The sequence below is a fragment of the Neofelis nebulosa genome, chromosome 9 (genome assembly GCF_028018385.1).
Source record: "Neofelis nebulosa isolate mNeoNeb1 chromosome 9, mNeoNeb1.pri, whole genome shotgun sequence".
NCBI lineage: Eukaryota > Metazoa > Chordata > Mammalia > Carnivora > Felidae > Neofelis > Neofelis nebulosa.
In genome coordinates, this window is record NC_080790.1 from 127892375 (window position 1) to 127919688 (window position 27314).

General features: G+C 49.2%; 1 protein-coding gene and 1 long non-coding RNA gene across 21 annotated transcripts in view; one reads left to right on the top strand and one right to left on the bottom strand.

Moving 5' to 3' along the window:
* ZMYND8 (zinc finger MYND-type containing 8) overlaps positions 1–8334 on the bottom strand; it is a 126481-nt gene extending 118147 nt beyond the window's left edge. For 6 of the 20 annotated variants that reach the window (XM_058685858.1, XM_058685851.1, XM_058685852.1 and 3 more), the window contains exon 1: positions 1968–1992. Coding sequence is in view for 7 of the 20 variants with exons in the window: in XM_058685867.1 (XP_058541850.1) it covers positions 6186–6199 (14 nt within the window). In the remaining 13 variants the exon portion in view is untranslated. Of the gene's footprint in view, positions 1–1200; positions 1347–1967; positions 2026–3307; positions 3332–4946; positions 4972–5635; positions 5670–6185; positions 6421–7131; positions 7205–8310 lie in introns of those variants that run through there. The other 14 variants (XM_058685867.1, XM_058685868.1, XM_058685855.1 and 11 more) reach the window with 10 other exon arrangements.
* A 1953-nt stretch (positions 8335–10287) lies between these two features.
* Positions 10288–13680, top strand: LOC131485884 (uncharacterized). Its single transcript, XR_009249055.1, has 4 exons — positions 10288–10758; positions 11106–11179; positions 11929–12045; positions 12516–13680. It is a non-coding gene; the product is annotated as an uncharacterized LOC131485884 (long non-coding RNA).
* Positions 13681–27314: the final 13634 nt, after the last annotated feature.

Sequence of the window (27314 nt, forward strand, 5' to 3'; positions counted from 1 at the left end):
GAATATTACATCAAAAGCTCTGTACCTGTCTGAATGCCCCCCCACAGACCGTGGTCAATTTAGGTTAAAAACTGTTCAGTCATTTGGAGGAGAAAAAAAAAAGTCAAATACTAATGGTTAAAAAGAAAAGCCAGCTGCACCCGGGGAAAAGACTTTGAACTCTTGTCATTAACACATGAAAGTCTTAAAAAATATACAGCATCTTTCCTATCTGCTAGCTTCCAGCAACCCCGATTATTTAAATCAAAAACAATGGAACAACAAGTCCTTGTTTAAAACTGACATTACTTTTTTTTTTTTTTTAAGGTCCACTGAGGAGGCAGGGGGCCAGCTAAAGAAAAGGGTAAAAAATGAGCTGAAAACCCAAACTACAGCCTTTCACCCCAACAGGAAAATACACCATCAACTAGTTGTATAGGATATATATGTTCCCACCGCTTTCACTCACGGTTACCCTAAGTCACTTGCCTGTGGATTTCACAAACTGATACATTTCAGGCAATTAAAGAAGAAACAGCAGCAGCTTCTGCAAATACAACCAAGACTTTCCCATCCGGTCCCAGAAAGAATAAAAGATTTCTCCCCCAGTGCCTGAGCAAGAAAACCTCGGCTGACTTCTTAACCTGCATGCACTGGAAAAGAGGAATTAAAAAGTTGAATATGAAGCGCTGAACCTCCAGGATGTTTTAAGCCTTCTGATTATTAATTCTGAGGACTCAAGGCTGGTCCGTAATTCCCAGGAATGCCATCCCCTCCACACTTCCAAAAGAGAGAGAGAAAGAAAAAGAGGAAAAAAAAAAAAAAAAAAAAGCCTGGATACACAATGCCCGGATCTTTCTTTTCCCTAAGTGCCCCTACTATTTGACTTTTAACCAAGAATATCTAACCCATCTAGAATATATAACCAGCATGCACAAGACTCTGGTTCTACAGATGAGGATCATCGCACAGCAATTCAAGAATCATGCATCATTCGGAAGGGCTTTTCCTTTAGGTTTTTACTTTCATTCAAAATCCCAAACTGGTCCAGGCTGTAAGGAAAATGTAATCCCCAAGACACAACATCTTCCTCTTCTAGATCGCCAAATGTGAATATCAAAATAAGAAAACCATGCTTCCCTAAGTCTGCAATTAATTTTTTTTTAAATTGGGGGGGGAGGGAATGGTTAGCAGAGCAGCTTTATTTATATAAGCACTCACCTAAAACAGGCAGAGTCATCGGTAGCTAAGCTATTTATGCAGGATTCTTAAAATGGCGTCTTGCAACACTGCCTCATTCCTGTATTGAGGCTAAAATGGTAGCAGTTTGTTCAATAGCTGTAGCTCCTGTTGAAGCAGCCCTGCTAGTTTCAAAGCCACCTTCCTAAATATCTGAACTAGGAAAAGCTCAACCAAAGGACACCAACAACCCAACGTTTAGCAGCTTAAAAAAAAAAATCTGCAATGACAGGGGGAGTTTGTGAAGTCACAGGCTCCTAAGGAAAACCCTTTCCTTTTAGAGCCTGAGCCTCCAAACAGGAGGCTCTGAGGTGAGGCCCCCTGGCCCTCAAATTAGGTGGGTGGGAGGTTAGGAATGACACAGCCCTAAGGAGCCGTCAACTGCCGACAGACAGACAGGTGTCCGTACAAACGCAAAAATGCTAAAAGGGAGCAAGCTGGGGAGGGGGGGAGGAAGCCCATTCCCCCCTTCTGGATACATCAGAAACCAGCTTTGCATCCCTACCAAAAAGGAGCTAGGTAGTAAAATGAAAGTGTTTCAAGGACAGCAGTCACCTGAAAAGCCAAGCCAAAGGGCCACACCCCTGTCTGAGGCCAAGGTAAAATAAACAGGCTGTTTAATCAGCCTGAAAACGGCCACCAAATCCCCAGCCAGTCCTAAGACAGTTAACCTCCAGGAAAGACAATCTGAGTCTGCAGAGCAAAACAGCAGTCAAACAGTGCCCCTTAGCCAATGCACGGATACTCACACATCGGATTTTTGTCCACCCCCAACAGAGCCCTGAAAATTAACAATGGGTTTTGCAAAACCCGCTTTCAGAGGCCAAACGAACAGCCTCATAGTGGATAATGTAAATTTACTGTTGCAGGTCTGAGAATTGGCCTCGCAACTCTGGTGCTGAGTGGGGAGTTTCAAGGTGACTGCTTTGTAGCTCCAGGGGAGAAAGGACGGCATGGTGCCCAAGGCTGTGCCGGGGCAAGGACGGGTGGTTGGCTCCTCGCCGGCCGGTAGGTAGGTAATCTTGATGAGGAGGGACAGCCTGGCGGCGACGCTTAGCTGCGTGCTGACATGGCTCCCGCCTGCTTGTTTATCTGTAAGGAGAGTGGGGAGTGGGGGGAAGGGCAGCCCAGCCTTAGCGACCCAGCCAAGGGTGAATCCTCACTTGTTTCGCGTTTAAGAACCAGGAGAGAGAGGACTTCTACACGGATGCCCTTTCTAAACCTCTGCTGCGGGGTGGCGAAGACACTTGTGCACGTTATCTTTCTTTTCAGGGTCAACCAGACAGAGGCAAAGCCAGACCTAGGGCCTCTCGGCTGACAAATGTTGCCTGTGCCACAGGAGAGGAGGAGAAAAGAAGGCCAAAGAAACAAAGAGATCACACATTTTGAAGTGGTTGGACTTTTTAAAAACCTACCTTTGCCTCCAGGGTTTTCTGGGTTACTGTCATCCTGGCTTTTTAAAAAGGGACCCCGTCCCCACCCCCCCCCCCCCCCCCCGCCATTTAAGACCTGAAGAAGTTTCCCCACTGTTCTCCCAGGGAAAGAAAGGGGGGAATGTTTTGTTTAAAAGAAAAGGGGTTACAAGAGAGAAAGAAGGAAAGAAAGAAAAAGCCATTGTTTTCATCCCTAATTTATAATCCAAGAGGCCCCATTGTTTCTTTCTTTCTGACTCAAATCTTTGGGCTGTTAATTATAAAAGTAACCGGACTCCGCTCCAACAGGCTAACTATGTTCTTGCGCAGCCATTAGAAAAACTCTGTAGAAAGTTTACTGAGTGATTATATATAATTAATTCCTAGTTACAGACGGAACACTGACCATTTTCTGGAGCAAGCACTCACTCCCCCTCCCCCAACGTGAATGCCACTTAATTTCCCAAAGCAGAAAGTGAATCCATCCTGGAGGGTCTTGAAGGAAAAAAAAGAGAGAGAGAGAGAGAGAGAGAAGAATCAGCTGCAGTGTGTCTGTGTTTGTTCCTCGCAGCTGTGCGTCCTCTTTGGGGACTGAGGAGGCAGAAGGAAAAAGGAAAACAACCCAAGTTCCGTACCTCCCTCTGAAATTTATAACCGTGGCAGAAAGATCACTCTACCTTGATGTGAAAAAGAACAAGGGAGGGGGAGGGAATGCCCCAGGAATGGAATGTAGGAGACTCTTCAGCTTGGCGGATCAGCTTCTCCTAAAAGGAACAAAGCTGGTAGAAACTTCCAGAAGGCCCGTTCTCAGTCTGGCCACTCCAATTGTCAATCTGTAACCTTCCCTCCAAGTCTATTGGTTCAAAGCTGCAGAGAGGAGCCCCATTGGGCTGCTCTGTAAGCCAGCACTGCTGTCCCTACCTAGTCCTGCTGCAATGCAGACATTTCTTTTTTTCCCCCTTAGTGAAGCTGGAAAATAAGCTACTTTGGAAACAATTAACTTTTTACAGACTCATGCTTGGTGGTGGCCACAGTACCAGAGGAAAGTGGCCAGCCTGGTCCAGGGCCGGGAACCTGCTGGGGCTGCACACTTGAAAACAGACCTTGGAGCTTTTAGAGGATGAATGCCTTGCCCTTAGGTTTTCTTCCAGTCCAACAAACACACCATTATGCAAACGTCGAAGGCACCAAACCAGGAGTCTTGTGATTAGATATTACTTCTAGGGAGGCCACAAGAACCTCAATATGTAATTTCCATTTACAGCCAGAAGATAAGAACAAAGAAAATAGCTAAGTGTCTGGACTTATTTGTGCGGGGTGGCAGCACTATTCAGTTTTATGTACATAACATCATTAACTGCCTGCACTTCTTAACTCTAAAAAGCTGGCCTTACACAGCCTTTCCTTAACTTAGAAATTGGTACATTTCTCGTTATCAAATGAGCCCTTTTCCAACTGATGCTACAAGGTGGGTGGGTGGCTGGACGCTGAACTGAAAGGAAAAAAAAAAAAAAAAAAGATCACGGACTCCATAAAGTTGGTGTCACACAACAATTGAATACATTTCCAGCATTTACAGTCATGCTAGACTGGTCTTCAGGCTGGAAACCTGTGTAGTGAACTTCGGGGTAAATTCTGAAGCTAACGCTAAACAGTCCACTTTTTTCACTCTTAAGTTCCAGCTGCAGCATTAAGAGATCAGGGGAAGTGTAAGAAGTGAGAAATAAATCCTAAGTAAAAGCGAGCAAGCATACAGATGTGTGGGGTCAGGCTGGGGAAAAGGCCAAATCTGTTGTGCAGTGTGAGTAGTCCTGAATCAAACCAAGTTTGGTGGTGGGTGGGATTTTACACTACAAGTCAGTCTCCTAAAACATTAATACTGCCACCCCCACCGCCACCCCCACCCCCACCCCCACCCCAGGCTGCTGCCTCACCAAGGTTTAAGGCTCTGTGCCTCTAAGAAGCAGCACTTTTTGTTACATTTCACAAGCAGATCACCTACCCAGAGTTCTAGCTAATATCCAAACAATCCCAATTAAAGGTCTCCTCCCAAGTCACAATGAACTGAACATTTCTCCCCTGTCTGAGGGTAAACAGGAAGTGTGATCTCCAATCCTAGCAGCAGGTTATCAGGAAAAACAGTGGAATTCAAACAGTCACCTAAAATCAAGACACCATTAAAAAGCCCTTCTTTGGTTCCTGCTAATGAAAAGCCCCCCAACTGCTGTAGGCAAGACCCTCTGCCACAAACAGACCCCAAACGTCCGCCAAACTCTTTATACATGGTCACAGAGGAAATGGATTTGCTTTACTTACCCAACAAATGTTCAAGCAACCGTCTCATTTTTTCCACAGTTAAGAAGAGAGAACAGGCAGGCAGATTTGGGACTTGATCAAAAAGGAAATTTTCTTTTTTTTAAACAGTTACATGGGATTATTAAACGCACACACACACAACGACAACACAACCCAACAACTGAATATGGAATGCTGTCATGAGCCACAGACATGATTTTATTTCCTCTGCACTCCATCACAGAGGAGGACAGAGGATGATACAATGTAAGAGAGGGAGAGCAAAATGAAAACAAGGATAAAAGATACATTAGTTCCTTGAAAATCATGCAAGAGTAGAAAGCTAAGGGATTCGAAACGAGTCCTCAGATTTATTGCAGGATGTTGTCCAACCTCCCTCCCCCTCTACACACACCCCCCCCCCATCCCCATCCCTACTCCAAAAACTTCCTCCAAAGCCTAGAAAACACTTTCAGAAACATTTGCTGGCTGTAGGCTGGCTTGCAGAAGAACACTCTGTATCAACAGAAGTCAGGAAAAAAGGCTGAACAATGTAGTTTCAAGTGAGGAAACCCTGTAGGGAGAGAAAAGACCATGTAGAGACTCACTACCACCCACCTAGGCCCCAGGAGCTAGGAGCTCTCCTTAGCACTGCTCTGCTCAGGGCTTGGTTCTTTTTAAAACACACGTCCTCTCTTGTCAGAACTTACTCGAGCCTTCCCAGAACCTCTTTGGAGAGGTAAACTTGCCTGCTGTGCTGTCATGAGCTCTCCTTAGAGAGGAGCCTGCTTCTTACCTTCCATTTTCTTCCCCCAGCAGGCATGTGACACAAGAGAAGACAATAGTGCGGGGGGGGGGGGGGGGGGGCTGCTCAGAGAGAGGGAGAGAGAGAGAGAGAGAGAGAGAAGGAGAGAGAGGAGGAAAAGAAAAAAAAAAAAGGGGGGGGGAAGAAGAAGAAAAAAAAAGCTTCTTTTTTGGCATTCCAGGATCTAGCTTCAAACTATTCCAGAAACACCATGTCCTGGTGGAAGAAAAGGTGTGCCAGGCCTTTGCCAGTTTGCAAAATCAAGCTATGGCTAATGGCTACTTAGCCATGTGACCCAAGAAAGCAAAAAAATTCTCTCTAAACAGTTCCAAGTTAACCTAAGTGCTGTGGGGGTAAGTGTGGCACGGCCAGCCACAGAGAAATCACACTGCTCGCCCACAATTCGGATGTCTCAGAGGGAGGGGGAGAAAAGATGGTTAAAAAGTCCAGCTTACCTCTGTGGATGCATTGTTAACACTGTGTAATGTCAATACTTATAAAACATGGAGGACAGGCTCCTAGTTCTCACAGAAAAAGGGTTTGGCACTTCGGCTTGATGATCTGGCCGCCTAATAAAAGCTCATCCCCGATTGGCTGCCCCGGCAAATCGGAGTGTAAGGCCGCCCGGGATTGGCTGAAACACTTCCTGAGCGATTATCTTTGTGAGGCTCTGGTGAGCCAAGAGCCATCCTGTGCATAGAAAAAGACAGGCTAAGCTAGGCCTTTTGCAGCAAGAAAAACTTGGGAAAGGGGCCCCCAGACGCACTTCTCCCACACCCTGGCTGGGTTTCCCGGCACGGGCGAACCAGTGCAGCCAGCCTGACCTGCTCCAGCAAAGCCTGAGGCCCGGATGCCACGGGGAAGGGAGTTTTTGGGGTGAGCTGAAAGGGCTCACCCTCACCTGCCCCCACAGAAGCGGCTCTCGGCTAGGAGGGAGCCTGGCCCTTTTCTAGAACAGTCCAGCAGGATGGTTTTCCTCCCCCCCCACCCCGCCCCGCGGGGGAAGGGGGGTGGGAAGCAAAGGCGAGGAGTGGGGAGCCCCAGGAAAGCAGCCAAGGGGGCACGCAAGCAAGAGGGGTTGGAGGAAGGCCTCTGAGGAGCTGAGGGGGAAAGAGGACAGGCGAGCCCCCCACCCCACCCCAAGAAATCGCTAAAGGGCAGCCCTGGCTCCTGGGGGTGGGGGGACAGGGGATCGGGGCTGCTGAGCAGAGGAGGGAAACAGAATGGTCAGGTTTGCATAGTCATTGTCAAAACGCCTCCTGGAAAAGCAGGCCAGAGAGCCGGCCATTCCCGGGCGGAGAATCTAACTTCTCACCCCCCTCGGCCAGCACTCAAAGGAAAACCAAAATGGGCTCCTGCCTCCCTGCCAGGATGCCAACGGGCCCCCCTGTCCGTCCTTACCCTAAGAAAAGCCAAATGCGCTCCTAGCAGGCCACATGCCTAGATCTACAAACTTCCCTTCCCCTCCCGGCCCCCTCCCCCACCACTGAGGCCTGCTAAACCTGTCAGTTAAACAAAAATCTGACTTCCGTATTAGTCTGCAATGCCTTCAGCTTCCTGCCTATTAACCCTCTCTCGGACTCTGGGCCTGGCTGGGAAAAACTAGGCCCTGAGATCGCAGAAAAGGCCTGTGGAAAAATACCAGCTGCGGCTCTCCCGGCAGATGCAGAAAGAGAGAGAGAGGGAGAGAGAGAGAGGGTGAGCCGCTGTCTCTCGCCTTTGCTTCCCAAGGAGGCGTGTACCTTCTGAATCCAGGGCACAGGCAGTGCCTCTCGGTCTGAGAAGCCATTTAAATCCAGAGGGAGAAAGAAAGATGTCAAGCCCAGCGAGGGAACAAGAACCCCCATTATGAGCCAGGCCTACACCCACAGCTTAGCCCTTCCTGCCACAATCATTCCTGTATGTATGTTCTTGGGGAACCGGCCCTCGGTGGGCAGACAAATCCCATGAGCTTTATAAGGATTCTTGCTTAAATTTATTTCCACAGAGAACGGCTTCTTTTCGTCCCCTAAGGCAGATGGAACAGCTATTTCACACACAGCCCTACTCTTGGCAGTCCCCCACCCCCATCTCTGGCACTGTTCCCCAGTAAAATATTAACTAGTTTTTCGGAGCTACTTATAATTCCATCCATTTCGATAGTATTAGGAGGTCTCTTGCCTGTTTCCTCCCGAAGGCTGCCTTTGTAGTTGGTCTGTACCCTGAGAAAGAAAAGGCAAATGCAAAACGATCTGAAAATGTCCGTGCTTGCTTGGTTGCAGCTTTTTTTTTCCTTTCCCTCAAAGACAAGGTGCTTCATTAACAAGATTTTTTTTTCTTTTTTTTTTTTTTCAAACACCAAGCTAGAACAACAGAAGCTAAACAAACACCATCCTTTAGAGGCTGGAGAAAGCTTCCAGAGGTGATGCAGCCATATGCCAAGAAGTAAAACTAGGGCCCAGTAAAGTCTCCCGTCTCCTCCTAAAATTAGGACTCGGTGGGCTTTCCTGTCCCACACGGTCCGTTCCCACAAAGAAAACATAGCGCCGATTGCCTGCTCTCCCTGCCCCCCGCCCCCCCACATGGACAACAGATGCCCACCTCGCGCACATCAATTCTTCCTGGCTGGGAATCTTCTATAGACACACAGGAACAAGCCAGGAATCCAAACACACTGTACTGCAGGGTCAGGGCCCAGGCTCCGTGAAAAGGGAGGGGATTTTGTTGCTGTTGTGTATGAGGCCGAAGAGGCCAAGATGCAGGGAGGGACACCCCGACAAGGGTCCAGCACTCAGGACAACAAGCCTGGGCCTCGCTGCAAGGGAGGGGCCCGCTCCCCACGCGTACAGGGAGACCAAGTGGGGGACAAGAGGTGGAGGCCGGGGCTAATCAGACTGTGCTGTCCCTCCCGGCCGCGTGGGCAGCGGCCCTCTGCCACCATCCCATAGGGAACCCGGTCTGCCTCTGCAGGTGCTGATTTGGGGGGGGACGGGCATGTCTGTGGTGGATCTCGTGTGCCACTAGCTTCACGATGAGGAAATGAAATATGCCACTGGTGCGCGTGGTGGATTTTAACCCAGGATTAAAGCTTGTTGCATAAGCAGCTGTGGCTTCCTCCCCGCCTCCCCACCCACCCCCCCCCCCCCCACCCCCCCCCCGATCACTTGATCACTTGAAATGTTTTCTGGGGCAAAGAGCAGGAAGCTGCTGGCTTTTTCTGCCAGCTCTGCTCCGTTTGAGGAATGCTGTTGGTAGGTCTGAGGTTATCAGAAAGACGGCGATTTGGCTGGGGACGAGACAAAGGTATGGTGGCAGATGGAATCCTGGGAGGCACAGGGATTGAAAAGGAAGCCCCGGGCAGGCCTACTAAGGGCCAATCCTGGACTCGATGGAATGTGGCCGATACGCAGGAAATAAAGAAACCGAATGTTGCCAGCCTCCATCTAGAGATCATTCAGTGGCCCTTCTCAGACACCCCCTGCACAGAGTAGCCCCAACAGCGAGGGCTGTTCACCCTGGGCCTGCCACGGTGCTAAATCAGCGCTTTGCACTGACTGACTCCGTGAGGCAGGGAGCATTGTTAGAGATCTGGAACCGAGCCCAGAGAGGTGAAGTGAGCTGCACAAGGTCACACAGCTGGCAAGTGCCAGAAACCGGACTTCCAACCCAGTTAGGACTCCACATCCCTAAATTCTGTACCTTCACCTGCCTCTAAAGAAAGGAACAAAAGAGAAAGCGAACCCAGCAGAGCAGAAACAAGGCTAAAATCTACCAAGAGCAACTGACTGATCGGTGTTTTCTTTTAGGAGACCGACTCCACTGAGAAGTTTTAAGTACTGAAGGATAGAGGTGGGATACCTTCAGCTCAGACTCATTTAATGCCCGGAGAAAGCTCCTCTCTCCCTACAAACCTCCACCAAGATGTTAAGGGGAACTCTCTGCCATCTCTAAAATCAGGTTTTTAGGGGCGCCTGGGTGGCTCAGTCGGTTAAGCAGCCGACTTTGGCTCAGGTCATGATCTCGCGGTCTGTGAGTTCGAGCCCCGTGTCAGGCTCTGGGCTGACAGCTCAGAGCCTGGAGCCTGTTTCAGATTCTGTGTCTCCCTCTCTCTGACCCTCCCCCGTTCATGCTTGGTCTCTCTGTCTCAAAAATAAATAAACGTTAAAAAAAAAATTTTTTTTAATAAAATAAAAAAAAATAAAATCAGGTTTTTATATTCCTTGAAATCAGTGGTTCTCAATGAGGGGTGGTTTTGCTCTCACCTCCCCCCTCCCCCCGCCAGGGGATATATGGCAATGTCTGGAGACTTCTGGGTTGTCACATTTGGGGGGAGAGGTCCTAGTGGCATCTAGTGGGCAGAGGGGAGACCAGGGACGTTGCTAACCATCCCCCAACAAGGATCTATGCTATCCACAACGTCCACAGTGCTGAGGTAGGGAAACCTTGGCTTGAATGCAAAGGAAGAAAAAAATCCAAGCACCCAACCACCGTGGAGCTGGATGGAAAAGCCAGGACAGGCCTAAACAAGCAGGTTCCAAGGTGATATGAATAAGCAATGAACTAATAAAAATAGACTAAAACATGTCTCTCTTACTATTCCCAGGGGATGGAGAGACTCAGAGAACAGAATCAGGCTCACAGAAGCCAGGCAGAGTGTGTCGGTGATAAAGCTGGCCTCAAAGCAGAGGAAGGGCTGACCCGGCTCCCTTCCCCAGGCACCTCGCCGCCGAGGCCTGGCCTCATGGAAATGGCTCTCCGCTCCCGCTGGCCAGCAGCCAGGCCAACAGCAGCCTCGGCAAGCTGCATCCCCAGATAGCCTCTTCGAGGACTAGGAAAGTAAGTGTACTTGGGAGTTATCTGCCTTAAGCTAGCAGCAGGCCGCCCCATCCGTTAGGGGAGGCGGGCGGGATTGAGGCAGGGAAGTGTTTTAAATATCTTTTGTTTTGTTCCTTTTCGGCCAATCGGAACCGAGGCCAACTTCGGGCAGGGTGACAGAGGGCTCACCTTCAGATCATGGAGCTGAAGGAGTCATGTTACAGCCACAAAGAGGTAATTAGGACTTGTCCCTACCTTGGAGAAAAGGTGCCCTCTGGAAGGTCTTTTTTTTTTTTTTTACTTCTTTCTAGGAGAGACTGGCAGGATTAAAAAAAATGGACGGGGGTGGGAAGGGCAGGTGGAAAGGGCTGGGGCGCGGTGGGGGGGGGGCGGGTGGTTCATGACCATCAGGCAGATGGCCTCAGTGTGGGTAGCGCGAGACTTAAAGGATGCAGGAAGAAAATGCAAGTCAGAAGGAAGATTCAGGACCTGCCCTCACCTGCTCTTTTTACTTCCTAGTAATTACCGTTACGGAAAGAAGAGCGCATACTTATTGGCTGTTTGTTTCTTTCTCCCACTAGACCCGTGGCGATGTCGGGAGACGTTTTAGGTTGTCCGATCTGGAGGAAGGGTGGGTGCTACTGAGATCCAGAAGGTACAGACCAGGAATGCTGCCAAACACAGGGCAGCGCCCCCCCCCACACACACACACACACACAACTGAGAACTAGCCAGCCCCAAGTATCCCTAGTGCCTTGAGGCTGAGAAAGCCTGCCCCAAACTGAGAGCTTCACCAAGGCAGAGGCTTGTCCGAATTCTTCACCACGGTGCCCTCAGTCTAACGCTGTGTGTCAGAGCTCAATTAATTAAACACCATTTCCCACCAGGACAGGTGCGCTAGTCTCCTATCCGAGCCCCCTGTATCTGCCCTTGGCACATGCTTGTGGGGAGAAGGATGTGTGGGAAGAAACTGGGGATTTGTACACACACACACACACATACACACACAAAGAGGCTGCAGGCCTTTGAAAAGAAGTCAGACCTCCGCCCTCCTCTGCTCAAAAACCGTCAACAGATCCCACCTCATTCAGAGTAAGAGCCCCAATGCTAAAAATGGCCCACTGGACCAGTGCCCTGTTCCTGATCCCTGACTCCTTGTCAGGCCTAACCTTAGCCTCGGGGCCTTTCCCCTTGATCTCCCACAGCCCCTCCCCCTAGCCCACCTTCCTGGTCCCCAAACCACCTAACACAAGCCCTTTTCCCTCCTCAGGGTATCAGCCTTCCCGCCTTCTCTTCTGCGTACCCCCTCCCTGCTCCCTCCCGGATGCCTCCCCATCAGAACCCTGGCTCCGTGGCCAGCCCTCTTTTTACACTTTAACCTTTTCCCTTTCTTTCCACATCAAGAGGCAGGACTGTGCAGTGATTGAGTACGTGGCAGCTGGCCTCAGACTGTCTGACGTCTGGGTGTGAATCCAGCTGTCCCACTGGCCTGGGCAGCTAGGCTGGGCAGCCTTGCTTGAGGTATGAAATTCTTTGGGACTTGATTTCCTCATCTGTGCAATGGGAGCCATAATAATACTGATAATAATACCCACCTGGAAATTCACTGACTCCGTGTGGTCAAGCACGGGTAGCCACACACACAGTGAGCACTCATGCGGTTGCAATTAGGATTTCCCTCTGCTCACTCTTAAAAAGGTAATTTCTGAATGCCTCCAAGTCATTTCCTTTTCTCAACATCGAACGTCCCAAAGAAGCACAAGGATACATCCTGGTAGCTGACACGTTCTAAACATTGTCAGCTACTGTTCTAAGCAATTTCCATAAACTAACCAATCACCCTCACAAACCTGTGTGCAATGGGCACCTTAGAGTCATCAACCCATTTCCCAGATGAGGAAGCTGAGGAAGTATTCATAGCCTCCTTCTCTTTCCATCTCCTTCTGCCTGCTCCTCACTTTTTCCTCAACGCCTTTCAATTATTTACCCAGAAATTGCCGTGCCATCAATAAGGGACTGATTGAGTAAACGTGGTCCTGCCCTACAGACAGAAGACTCTACAGCTGTGGCCCAAGAATCTGGGAACTCTTACGTACCGATACGAACACTCTCTAAGACCCATTCTTGAGTTGAAAAACAAAACAAAACAAGAACGGTATGTGAAATATGTCATTTAAAAAAAAAAAATAGGCAAACCTCTGTGTCTTTTCCTGCTTATTGGGTTTGCTTATTGGGGAGCTGGCTCAGTTGGGAAAGCATGCGACTCTTGATCTCGGGGCTGTGAGTCTGAGCCCCACGCGGGGTGTACAGATTACATATATACACATGTTTGCTTATTATGCACTGAATTTCTTGGAAGCATACTTAAAAAATTGCTAACACTTTGCATCCAAAGGGTCCTGGGTGGCAAGAACGGGAAGGAGATTTTTTACTGCTGTCTCCTTTGAATTTCAACCACGCGAATGTACTACTTCTTCCAAAATAAATTAGTAAATGTAATAGAGTATTAGGAAAATTGTGGAAGACTATGAAATAGGCAAAAAAAAAAAAAAAAAAAAAAAGATTAATGGGTAGCTTGTTCTGGTGCGTTGGGTTACCTGCACTTTTGTTTCTGAGCTTTTCACAGCTCAGCCACTGGTAGAAAACCAATAGTAATGCAAAAGACGCTTGTCCATAGACATGCAAATTAAGTCCCTGGAATGCGATGGATTACTGCCTGGTGGATCTGGGGGAGTTTTGCTAGTTTTCGCATCTATTCATAAATGCATGTCAGCATGCCTTGTATGAGCCCTGCTCCGACTCCGTCTTTGAATCGGTCGTCCGATCATCGTCCGTGCGTCCTCATGAATAATGAGTTACGTAAAATACATAAAACAGGTTCATTTTATATTTGTATGTAGCTGGTTAAAATGAATTATTTTAAATCATAATTTCTTTTAAAAGAAAAACAATGGGGCGCCTGGGTGGCTCAGTCGGTTAAGCGGCCGACTTCGGCTCAGGTCATGATCTCGCGGTCCGTGGGTTCGAGCCCCGCGTCTGGCTGTGTGCTGACAGCTCAGAGCCTGGAGCCTGTTTCGGATTCTGTGTCTCCCTCTTTCTCTGACCCTCCCCTGTTCATGCTCTCTCTCTCTGTCTCAAAAATAAATAAATGTTTAAAAAAAAAATTTTTTTTTAAATAAAAGAAAAACAAGTCCTCATTCACTTCCAAGAACAAACTCCAACTTAGTCTTGGGTCCACTGTTTGTGCGTTGACCTCATGCTAACATCTGATGCTGAACACCTCAGAGTTTCCAAAACACTTCCCTGCCCAGCGACTGCTGCTCTGACTGCTGGAGCTCCTCTCCCTCCAGACTCTGTTCCCTCCTGGCCCTCAGGCTCTTTATCTGGACCAGCCTGTTGGGGGCAGGGTGGGGGAAGGGGTCCATTCCAAGCTTCCTCTCTAAGGAACTTGAGGAAGTTAGTTCGCCTTTTCGGGCCTCAGTTTCCAAGTCTGAGAAACGGGATTATAGTCCTTGCATCAGACATTGTGAGGATGATTTGACACAGGCACAGAGTACGTGCTCAAGAAAGTTAGATGATTTTTCTTTCCTTGAAACCGTATCTACCACAGCAGATTCTCCCCTGAACCTCAGACCTTCTAACTCCTGGGCAAGCATTTTCTTGTTGTTGATTCAGGCAGTCTACAAATAGGTTGGAGCACTTCCTCTACCCCTGAGCACCAGATTGTCTCTTGCTCCTGTGTTCAAGGACTGAACAAAGGAGGTAATGAACAATTAAATAAATACATGAATAAGATTAAAAATAGCATTAGGTGACCAGCAGAAGAGCCGCCTGTGGAATGCACTGAAGGCCGAGTGCCCAGGCTGCCCTGTGGTTGGGATGAGGGCTGTTTGGGGTGGTTGATTCTGCGGACCAGGCCGAGGAGCCCTGCGGAGGGACTAGTTTGAGGGAGTCAAGAAGTTGGGTTTGCTGTGCTCGGTAAGAGGTCCCAGCAGCCCCCACGCTAGAGGCCAATGCTATGTTATGAAGAAAAGCAGGGTGAGGGTATAGAGAAGTGACAGGATGGGGGTGTCTGCTTTAGACAGGTAGAAAGGGCTCCAGTGAGGCTGTGACATTTGAGCTGAATGAAGGAGATAAGAGCCTTCCTGGTGGAGGTAATAGCATGTACAAAGGCCCTGAGGCAAGCCTGAGCTTGGTAACTTGGTGTTTCTGAGGAACAAAAAGAGGCCAAGTGTGGCCGCTGTGAAAGGAGGTGCAAAGGAGTTGCGCATGGAGGTAAAGGCAAGGCCATGGTCACTATTCTGTGTGCAACCCTTCCATTACTCGGACTGAAAATATTCCAGAACGTTCTTTTACCTTCCCATACACCTGCCAAACAAAGCATTTCAAAACACATGTTGGCTACGATCACTTTTCCTGATGTTTTCAAAAAACCTTCAGCAATTCTCCACTCATCAATGCAACCCAGACTTAGCCTATCGGGACCCCTTTATCTGATTCCACACTTGACTTCCCCCTCACCTCCCTCTATTGTTCAGTGAATCTGGCAAGCATGCCCCAAGTAGGCCCCACCTTGGTTCCTTCTCCCGGTATCTCTTGTTGGAATAACACCCACCCTTCAAATCCCAGTGTCCTTCCTTCTTTCTAACCTGGGAGCCTTCCTGGCTCCTTACCTCCTACTCCACCAGAGCACATACCCCCCCTCCACGCCCTGCCCATGGGACTTAGCGTGGGGGCTGCTGGGACCTCTTATTGAGCAAAGCAAACCCAACTTCTTGACTCCCTCAAACTAGCCCCTCCGCAGGGCTCCTCGGCCTGGTCCGTAGAATCAACCACCCCAAACAGCCCTCATCCCAACCAAGGGCCAACCTGGGCGCTCGGCCCTGAGTGTATTCCAGACACGGCTCTTCTGCTGGTCACCTAATCCCTCTGATGGGTGCCACCGCCCTGCTCATAGGACTGCTACTGTCTCTCCCCAGTGGTTCTCAATCACTCACTATAGACTTGCCTGGGAATTCTGCTCTAATTCTCCCGGAGTGTGTGTTTTACCTCCCAGGGAATCCCACTGTGCAGTCAAGGCTTTGAATCCTGTTCCAACTGGTCTCCTGCGGGAGGGACCAGATTAACAAGACATCACCTGCCTTCCCAAAGCCCTCTATGGGCAGCACTATTCATGATAGAGCCGAAAGGTGGGCAACCGCCAATGGTCCATCCACGGATGGATGGACAAATGGAGAAATACCGCACACAAGGGAACGTTGCTATTATTCAGCCGTAGAACGGAATAAATGCTCTCTGTCAAGGAAGCCAGTCAACGAAAGCCACATATTGTTTGATTTCGTGTCTACGACGTGTCCAGAATAGGCAAGTCCAAAAGAGAGTCTCACTTAGGATAAAATCCCAAATCCCCCACAGGGCCTTCCTCTCAACTCCTACCCATTTCCTTCCCCCCTGCTCCCTCCACTCCGGCCACCTGTCTGCCACCTGGCTGTTTCTCAATGCAACTTTTGCTTTTTGGGGTCTCTCTTTTGACCTTGAAGCTTAGAGGTATTCGTATCTCGCTATTTATTTATTTATTTATTTATTTATTTATTTATTTTTATGTTTATTTTTGAGAGTGGGGACGGGCAGAGAGAGAGGGAGACACAGAATCCAGAAGCAAGCTCCAGGCTCCGAGCTGCCAGCACAGAGCCCGACACAGGGCTCGAACTCACAAACCGGGAGATCATGACCTGAGCCGAGGTCAGCCGCCTAACCGACTGAACCATCCAGGCACCCCTGTATCTCGCTCTTAAGTCTCTCTTGTTATGTTTTAAACTCCAGGAGTGTAGAACGGTGTCTTACAGATCATGGGGCCCCTTCAGCAGCACCATGACTATTAAGATAACTCAGTGCTTGATGAATGACTAAGGAAACAACGGATCCATTCATTCATTCCACATGGTTAGATCCACTTTCTGGCATCATGCCAAGCCTTCATACCTTCCTATTTTCTTTTCTTTTTTTTTTTTAAGTAAACTCTACCGCCAACACGGGGCTTGAACTCACGAACCCGAGATCAAGAGTCGTATGCTCTACGGACTGACCCAGCCTGGTGCTCCTATACCTTCCCATTTTGAATCACAGCCTTTCATTCACCTGCTCAAAACCCGCTGATGGCTTCCCGAGACTTTAGAACAGGAGTCTATAAACTGTGGCCCTCGGGCCAAATCACCTGCCCCACCACCTGTTTCCCTCTAGCCCTGGAGCTAAGAATGTTTTGTTTTGTTTTGTTACATTTAAAAATAGCCGGGGAGCGGGCGGTACCTGGGTTGCTCAGTTTTTTAAGCCTCCAACTTTGGCTCAGGTCATGATCTCACGGTTCATGAATTTGAGCCCCCATCAGGCTCTGTGCCTGGAGCCTGCTTCGGATTCTGTGTCTCCCTCCCTCTCTGCCCCTCCCCCACTCACACTCTGTCTCTCTCTCTCTCAAAAATAAACATTAAAAAATTTAAAAAAATAAAAATAGTAAAAGTAGTTGGAAAAAGGGGTACCTGGCCAGCTTAGTGGGTGAAGCGTGCGACTCTTGATCTCGGGGTTGTGAGTTTGAGCCCCACATTGGGTACAGAGAGTACTTAAAAATGAAATCTTTGGGGCGCCTGGGTGGCGCAGTCGGTTGAGCGTCCGACTTCAGCTCAGGTCACGATCTCGCGGTCCGCGAGTTCGAGCCCCGCGTCGGGCTCTGGGCCGATGGCTCGGAGCCTGGAGCTTGCTTCCAATTCTGTGTCTCCCTCTCTCTCTGCCCCTCCCCCGTTCATGCTGTGTCTCTCTCTGTCTCAAAAATAAATAAACGTTAAAAAAAAAAAATTAAAAAAAAAAAAAATGAAATCTTAAAAAAAAAAAAATGTTGAAAAAAACTAATAAAACTTTGGGGCACCGGGGCCAGGCTGGCTCAGTAGGTAGTGCATGTGACTTTCAACCTCAGGGGCGTCGGTTCAAGCCCCGCGTGGGCATGGAGCCACTAACTAGATAAATAAAAGTAACTTGTCACATAAATTATATGAAATTCGAATTTTTTAGTGTCCGTAGTAGAGTGTTACTGGCACAAAACCACAGGCTCTCATTTATTTGCTGTCTATGGCTGCATTTGTACTACAAGGGTAGGGTCGAATAGCTGCCAACAAGAGACCATACGTGGCCCTCAAAGCCCAAAACATGGACTATCTGGTCCTTTACAGAAAACCTTTGCAACCCCCCCCCCCCCCGCCCCTTTCAGAAGAAAATCCTGTCTCTGAACAGGGCCAGCAGAGCCCTATGTGGGCCGATCCCCTGTTCTCTGAGCTCATCTCAAGAGACTTCCCTCCTTCCCTGTGTTGTGGCAACACCGGCCTCCTTTTCTCAGCTCGTCCAGTATTTTCCAGGCTACTTCCCACCTCAGGTCCTGTGCCCCTCCCATCTGGAACGCCTTCATTCGCAACAAAGAAGCGCCTTGTGTCTTTGCCGGCTTATTTTTTATCTGTAGACAAAGGCAGGGACTTTGTGTATCCATTCGCCAGTATTCCCTGGGCCAGCACAGGCCTGGAGAGTAGTAGTTGCTCAATAAGTATTTGTGCACGGACTCGCATTTTCTTCTTAACACAAGATCTACAAAACATCTCCAGCAGATCCACCATGGCCCTAATTTGGTTTTGCACAATCAGGTAGAACGGTATGAAGTTACAATTTGTACATGAATTTAAAAAGTCGCACTACTGAAACCGGTAATTTCATCCATGGCGATATGTAGAAATATAAATCAACTAATTCGCCCCCTCAACTGTTTACTGCACTCCAGCCACCCTGACCCACTTTGGAGTCCTCAAAATGTGCTGGTTGTCGCCTGCCAAATAGAGCCCACCCCTCATGGACTTTGCACGTGCTCTTTCACTTTGGATCCAGGACCAAATGTCTCCTCCTCCAGGAGTGCCCCTGGGGTCACATCTTGTCACAACAGTGGTTTCATTACCTTCCCAGCACTTAGCAGCACATTCAAAAACTAGGTGTTGTGTTCGCTTTTCAAGGAAACTTTTCTTATCCGCTGTCGTGACCCCAGCATCTAGAGCTGGTCTCGCACTGGAGAATCACTCAATGTTTGCTCACTTGAGTGAATGCAATCACTTGATCTCCTGTACATACTTTTTAAGTAGTTTGCTTAAGACCGGGTACAAAAAGATGCCCAACACGTACTTGCTAAGTAATTGGAGTGACTTCTGTGGGCTTTGGCCTCCTCCTACAGCCACCCCTGCCTCCATCACCCTCCTCATTGTCATGACGACATCATCAGCACCAGCACGGCACTTTGGGAGCTTTCCCAGGTCAGGCATCGTTCTGAGCACATTTTATGTATTAATTAGCTCAGCCAAGAGCTCTGTGAACCAGGTACTACTCCCGCCTTCATTTTACAGATGAGGAAACTGAAGCACAGAAAGATTAAGGTAAATTGACCCGTCTGAAAAAGCAAGACGTTCATAAGAAAAACGAAGTCCAAGCCCTCTCGGCCTCTAAAATTCCAAGAAAGGACTACTTTGGACAAAGGGGACCAAAACAGACAGGAAACGCCAAGGCAATCAGGAACCGATTTAGCAACAACAACAAAAAGACACCAAGGACAAAGAAATCTCAGACTCGGGGCGGACTTGACCAAAACTCAACTCCCAGGAGCTCTCAGGTCACCAATCTCCCTCCCGGGTATTTTCCTTTGCAGCTCTGAAGCCCCAAACCTGGGCGTCACCCTTGACCTCTCCCTCTCCCAGCTCCCACCCCGGAGCCTTGCGGGATTTACCTTCGCAGCCTCTTCCACTGCCGACCCCGGCCGCGTAGCTCCATTCTGCAGAGCTCGTGGCCAGCTCCAGAGCCACCATTATCTGTTATCTGGGCAGGAAGGGAACAGCCTCCCACCAGCCCCCAGGCCCCAGTCTGATCCCATCCCCCACCCGAAGCAGCCCGAGGGAGCTTTTGAAATTTCAATTTGGGCCCGGACACACACCCCTCCCCACCCCCACTTGTAAACCCCTTCAAAGGTTTGCCATTGTTCTCAGGCGAAAGTCTCGAATTCTTAACTGAGCTTTAGGGGGCCTGCAGGATTCCCTTCTGCAGCTTCCTCTCAGGTCTCTGACTTCCGGCCAGATCCCAGCCTGCTTGGAAGGCTCTTGAAGCCAGGCTGGCGCGGTCCAAATCCTGACCCTGCCACTCACTCACTGTGTGACCTTGTGCAAGTAACTTAACCTCTCTGGGCCTATAAAACGTGGATAACACCTCCCAGAGTGTCCTCAGAATTAAATTAGTTCCTGTATGGGGCGCCCGGGCGGGTCAGTCGTTAAGCATTCGGCTCAGGTCCTGAGTTTGAGCCCCACGTTGGGCTCAGAGCTGCCTGCTTGGGATCCTCTCTCTCTCTTCCGCCCTTACCTTGCTCTCTCTCACTCTCTGTCAAAATAAATAAACTTTAAAAAAATAATTAAATTAGTTCCTAGAGTAAAAGAAATTATTTAGCGGAGTTTGGCTCAGCTATCACTGCTATTAGTACAAAATTAATTTCAGGGTAGGCTTCATGGGCCCACTTCCCAAATGAATCAGACACTCCTACCTTACTGTATGTTGCCCTCGTGGTGTTCGTGGCATCATCATTTAATACCTAATACGTGTTTAATAACTGAGTTTATATTCCTATGATTGATTTCTTACTTACTGTCTGTTTTGTCCAATCCCGTATCTCTCTGGCATAGAGCAGGTGCTCAAAAGTAATTTGGTGAATGCTGAAGGGGAAATGGCTGGATGAGTCAACTGCCAGGATGCCCAGATCGCTAATTTTCAAGTCAAAGAAATTAGGAAAGCTGAACTTCCATGAGGATGCACGAAAACTGCAGCCTGGTGGGGGTATCCGGGTTACGAAAGGAAGCGACAGTGATTGACAAGCGAAATTGGGTGTGGCCCATAGGAGCTGCCCCCAGGCCCTGCTCAGGCTATACCACAAGGTGTCCCTTTGGAACCAGAGCTGCTGAGGAGTCAAAGTCCCCTGGCTGATGTGGCGGGCTACCCTGGGACACGTGGCTGCAGAAACCGCCTGGTTGCTAAGCCTTCCCGGCATTGTCCCTTCTCGCTGCTCTTACCCACCCGTTCCGTGCACCAGCCCCAGGAGCAGACTTACCCTGATGCCTCTAGTCCCGGGTTTACCCCAGGCCTCCACCGGCTTGACATCAGAAGCCCTGTACAGTGGCCAGACTTAGCAAATAAAAATACAGGGTGCCCAGTTAAATTTGAATTTCAAATGAACGAACAATTTTCTAGTCAGTCTGCTCTCAGTTAACTTTCTGTTTTGGAGCCCTGAGCTCTGGAAGGGCTCCTGAGCCCCCCTCCTTCCCTGAGCCTCTCCAGTGTGTTTCTGCCTCTGGGTTAGGGAATTAACAGTATCAGCCATGTAGGGAGGGGTTAGATACTACAGGTCTGACAACCTAACCAGTAAAAGGGTGTCTCAGTTGGTTTAGTGTCCGACTTCCGCTCAGGTCACGATCTCACGGTTTGTGAGTTCGAGCCCCGAGTCGGGCTCTGTGCGGACAGCTCGGATCCCGGAGCCTGCTTCCGATTCTGTGTCTTCCTCTCTCTCCGCCCCTCCCCTGCTCATGTTCTGTCTCTCTCTCTCAAAAATAAATAATAAACATTAAAAAAGAAACTAAAGGGAAACAAAAGAACAACGAGTATGGCCATTCTTCTCCTCCGTTTTTCTGGACTCCATCTCCTAGGGTCCTCACCACAAACCCTTCTCAGTTACGCAGCAAGGATGAATGAACCCATTTTACAGAGGAGAAATTCAGGTGGAGGGCCCATAAGCAAAGCCCCCAGTCTTTAGGATTCTCAGGCTAAAGCTCTTCTTGAATCTGTATCAGATGTGAATGTGCAGTAGGCTAGAAGCTACAGAGGGACAGGGACCTGTCTTTGGTTTTGGTGGTGGGCCCGTGGAGCCCAACACGGTGCCTGGCCCTTAGTGGCCACTGGATACCTGTTTATGGAACGAATGAATACAAACCCAGCAGAGTCTCCACGATATGATAAGAGGGCGAATGCTCTTGTGCGCTCTCTCCGTCTCCCCCTTCCTCTCTCTCTCTCTCTCTTTCTCTCCCTCTCTCTCTCTCTCTCTCTCTCTCTCTCTCTCTCTCCATGTTCTGGGTCTTGAGCCCAGGTCTGCCTCCCTGTGTTTTCTCCACAAAACCAACTGTATGGAGGGCGGGGAGGGGGGTGGTTACGCTTAAGCAGCTTCCTGGTTTTTCTTCGGAGACGAAGCAAAATGACAAAACGGAGCTTCAAAAGGAAAGAAACATGACCAGGGAATGTCAAAACAGCCTCACTGGTTGTTTTCTTGCTGGGGAGAATGGACTTCAAGAACTCAATGCAACACCGTTGCATTCGGTAGTCATTAAACAGCTGCCATACCTTCCCATTTGCTGGCAAATTGCCCTGAAACAAAAAGGGAATAAATGAATATCCAGGAGAAAAGGATTTTCCAGGGTATCTGAGGAGATGTGTTAAATCCAACCCAGAGAACCCTATGAGAATATGGAGCCACAGGACGGACTTGCTGATGACCTCCCTTGGAGAATCAGTCACCAGGGAAACAGGCACCTGCTAGGCCTGTTCATAGTTGCCCCCACCTGGACCTGAAGCCCGACATGAACGTTGGGAGTCTGACTCAGGGAATTATTTTCTATTTCCCACTGATGTTTTCTTTTATCGGTGGTAGGGATGAGATGGCCATGAGGGGTGGTATAAAAGTTGAGAGTTTGAGACCCATTGAATCAGGACCTGGGCTCTTTGTAACTAACCGGAAGTGACCGGCAGCCATTTTCAGTAAGTTCTCACCTTTGGGATGCTTCCCCCATAACCAATGCCAGCCTGGTCACGGGTCTCAGTCTGACCAGTGGGCATTGCTGTGTGGACTTCCCCTAACAGGCTCTGCTGGAGAGGCCCTTCAGCTTCTCAGAGAGGCCTTATCCGGAGATGGCCAGCCCCACCCAGCAGTCTACGAAGTCACGCTGTTGTACCCAGCACAGCGGTTATCAGCAATCACATCACGTCCTCCTCCTATTTATTGACTTGGCTCTCAGTCTCCCAGCTGGGCCATCAGCACCAAAGACCGGATGCTGCCTGACTAGTTCTCTCTGGACCCCCAGCCCCTCAGCAGGCACCAAGGCAGGATGAATACTAGTAATTAAATGATTGCCTGCTAACTATGCCCGCTAACAGCTTTCAGATTTTTTTTCATAGATGAAGCCATTGAACCCTCACAGCATTGTGAGACAGGTAGCTTGATTAAGATGCTTTGCACTGGCTGTTCCCTCTCCTTGGAATGCCCTTCCCTCAGATGTCCACAGGACTCACCCCCTGTCTTCATTCAGGACTCTGCTCAAATGTCACCCACTCAGAAGCCTTCCCTCGTGCCCTCCCGAAAGCAGCACCCTCACTCCCATACCCTGCTGTTAGGGACTGAACTGTGTTCCCCCCAAAAAAGGGATGTTCAACACCCCAGTAGCTCAGAATGGGGCCATTTTGAAAATAGGATCTTTACAGAGGTAATCAAGTGAGAATGGGGTCATGCGGGTGACCTAATCCAATATGACTGCTGTCTTTTTGAAAATTTTTTTTAAATGTTTATTTTTGAGAGAGAGAGACAGAGCATGAACAGGGGAGGGTCAGAGAGAGAGGGAGACACAGAATCCGAAACAAGCTCCAGGCTCTGAGCAGCCAGCACAGAGTCCAACGCGGGGCTCGAACTCACGGACCGGACCGTGAGATCACGACCTGAGCCGAAGTTGGACGCTTAACCGACTGAGCCACCCAGGCGCCCCTGACTGCTGTCTTTACATAATAAAGAAATTTGGACACAAAGACAGACAGGCACAGAAGAAAGACAATGTGAAGAGTCGCCAAGGAAGTCATGTGAAGACACAACATTGGAGTGAAGTATCTAGAAGCCAAGGAAAGCCAAAATTGCCTGAAAACCAGCAGCAGCTAGAAAGAGGCTAGAGCTCTACGGGTTTAGGACGAGCAGCGTCCAGCCCACAGTTTGGTTCCAGACTTCTGGCCTCTAGAGCTGTGTGGGACCCAATAAATCTCTGCTGTTTCAAAACACCCAGTTTGGCCCAGTTTGCAGTACTTTGTTACGACAGTCTTAGGACACAGATACACCTGCTCTATTTTCCTTTCTTGCTCTGATCACCACCTGCCACTGAATGTATTCATTCATCTATTTGCTCCCAGCGCCCACAAGGAACACCAGTCTCAAGATTTGCGCATCTGTTACAAGGCCTGGCATTTACGTGTTCCTTCAAGAAGTGTTTATTGAGTGTCTACTATGTGCCAGCTCCTGCTGTAACTGGGGGGATGCAGCTGTGAGTGCGATAGACAAACACAAAGATCCTTGGCTTTTTAAAGCTAATGGTCTAGTCAGAAGAGATAGATACTAGGGAGGCCTGGGTGGCTCAGTCACTTAAGCGACCGACTTCGGCTCAGGTCATGATCTCGAGGTTTGTGAGTTCCAGCCCGGTGTCGGGCTCTGTGTGGACAGCTCAGAGCCTGGAGCCTGCTTCGGATTCTGTGTCTCCCCCTCTCTCTGCCCCTCCCCGGCTCCCACTCTGTCTCTCTTGGTCTCAAAATCAAAGGAACATTAAAAAATTTTTTAAAAAGCGACAGATAATAAACAAAAAATGGTGGTGAGCACTGTGGAGAAAAATATAGCAGGAAGGGAGGTGGGGAGTTGGGGCGGGCGGCGGTGATATTCAGGGTAGACAGAGGCCGCCTCCGGAGGGAGGAGACAGCTGAGTCAAGACCTGAACAAGGTGAGGGAGGAGGCATGGGGGTGTCTGAGGAGCTCATTGCAGAGAGGGCAGTGGTTCCCAACCTGGGCGATTTTGACCCACAGACTACGTTTGGCAATTTCTGGAGCTCTGGAGGTGAGCGTCGATCGTCGCACAGTCCACAGCCCGAGGCCAGGGGGTCCGGCGGTGAGAAGCCCCGTCCTGAGGGTCTCCTGTGCGGGTGTGTGTGTGTGGGAGTTGGGTGCTGGAGGAACCGCAGGGAGCTTGCTGTGCCGGAAGGTTTGGTTCCCTGGGAGGAGACAGCGGTGGCTGAGGTCAGAGGCACCGAGGAACAGGAGGGTCTTTTAGGCTGTTTTAAGGAGCTCTGTTTTTATCCCAAATAAGACAGGAAATCACTGGAAGCTTCTCAGCAAAGAAAGACAGGCCGACATGTTCTAAATGGTTAACGTGGCAGTGGGGTTGGAAACAGATGGACCGAGGCGGGGACGAGGGCCAACTGGGGAGACCAGCGAGCAGGGGGTTGGAATATTCCAGGCCTGAGGTGAAGGTGGCTGGCTCGGGGAGAGGGTGGAGGCTGTGAGGTGGGAAGAAGGGGAGAGATTCTGGATCTCCTTGGAAAGTTCAGCTGACAGGGTTTGTGTGGGTGGGAGAGGCATGGGTGGCTTTAGGGGTTTCTGGCAGCTGGGAGCACAGAGGTGGGGTCAGCTGGGACGGAACAACTGCAGGAGGGCAGTGGGGACAGAACATGGGAGGGGATGATGAACTAGTAGTCGTCCAGGTGCAGCTGTCCCGGAGGCAGTTGGGTAATGGAGTTCAGGGGGAGCTTGCGCTGAGGGCATAAGTGGGGACCCTATCATCATAGAGAGGGTATTGAGAGCCACAGTACAGGGGTGCCTGGCTGGCTCAGTAGTTAGAGCATGCAACTCTTGATCTCAGAGCTCAGAGTTCAAGCCCCATGTTGGGTATAGTTGCTTAAAATAAAATCTAAGAAAGAAGGAAAGGAAGGAAGGAAGGAAGGAAGGAAGGGCCACAATACAAACATATCACTTAGAACTGGGGGTTCTAGGGACAAGAGGATGGTCCAAGGGCCAATATCTAGGGCTCCCCATAGCTAGAATGTTTGGCTACAGCAAGCCAACAAAGATGACAAGAAGTTCCCAGGGACGTGGGAGGAGAACCAGGACAGGGGTGTCCTAGAACCTAGGAAGAAAGTGTCTGAAGGGCAAAGGCATGACCACCTTGTCAAATGCTCCTGACTGGTCAGGTTGGATGAGGCCTGAGTGCTGACCACCGGACCTAGGAATATGGCGGTCACTGGCAAATAGGTCATTAACACGCAGAAGCAGGCGATAAACCTTTGTTGATGGGATGTCTCAGATGACCTCAAAAGATTGCCACTCTAAGGCACGCGAAAGGAGCAGAGGAAGGTGTGGGTTCAGGTCTGGCCCAGGCATTTTTTAATTGGGTGACCTTGGACAAGTTCCTGTCTGCCCCAGTGACCCCCAACAGTGTCAGGGTAAATGAGATCATGAAAAGTAAAGAGCTTCTCAGCCTTGAACACTGTGAAGTACCTTATAAGGGCCAGGGGTGATTGTTGCCAACTGAGCATTTATGGGAGACTCTCAAGGTCGGTCAGCTTCTGCTGACATCATTCCACAGAGAACAGATTGAGAATTCTCAACTTTTCAAGAATGGTGCATCCTGTTAATACAAGGTCTGAACTTTACTGCTTCCTGACAAAGATAGAATGCATAGAGTATATTAATTGAACATTTATTGTGAATAGGAAATGCATGTACACTGTAAAGAATTACAATACAGAACTTTTTTTAAAGTACAGAAATTTAGGGCGCCTGGGTGGCTCAGTCGGTTGAGCAGCCGACTTCGGCTCAAGTCATGATCTCGCGGTCCGTGAGTTCAAGCCCCGTGTCGGGCTCTGTGCTGACAGCTCAGAGCCTGGAGCCAGCTTCAGATTCTGTGTCTCCCTCTCTCTCTGCCCCTCCCCTGCTCATGCTCTGTCTCTCTCTGTCTCAAAAATAAATAAACATTAAAAAAATTAAAAAAATAAATAACTAAGATAAAGTACAGAAATTTATCCAAGGAAAAACTAAGTCTCCTTCCATCCCTGACCCTCTGATGCCCTCCCTAGAGGCATTGACGATTACCAGTTAGCAGAAAGCGTCTGGACGGGTCCAACACCTTATCTCCCCCTCCTCTCTCTATCCACACAGACAACAGCGAGTTACCCACACTGCTCTGCTCCCTGCTTTCGGCACTCATCAGTCTTTCCTGGAGAACTGTTCCCTATCCATACCCATAGGCCTGTTTGATTCTTTTTAAATGCTTGATTATTTATTTAACCATCTCCTATTGATGGACATTTGGGGTTATTTTCGGTCTTTGGCTATGACGAACAAGGCAACAATAAATACACTTATTCATCTGTCTCGGGCAAGGGTTATCCATAGGAAAAATCTCTACAAGTGGAATTGCTGGATCCATGGGTCTCTGTGTATTTGAACCTTGGTGAAAATGTATGCAAAGGTGTGTGTCTGTTTAAAATTTAATATAATTGTCAGGGCGCCTGGGTGGCTCAGTCGGTTAAGCGTCCCACTTCGGCTCAGGTCATGATCTCGCGGTCCGTGAGTTCGAGCCCCGCGTCGGGCTCTGTGCTGACAGCTCGGAGCCTGGAGCTGGCTTTGGATTCTCTGTCTTCCTCTCTCTCTCCCCCTCCCCCACTCACACTCTGTCTCTCTCTCAAAAATAAATAAACATTAAAAAAATTTTACTAAAAAAAAAAAATAAAATGTGACATTATTGTCACGTTACTAATGTGCACGCTTCTCAGCTATGTATGCCAGAAGCTACGTGAAGGCGATTTTTTAGGGGTTTCATTTTGTGTGCATTGGGATGGGGCAGATTTTGGCTGAGTACTCGAGGAGGAAGCCCCCAGCCTGAGGCTGGGCA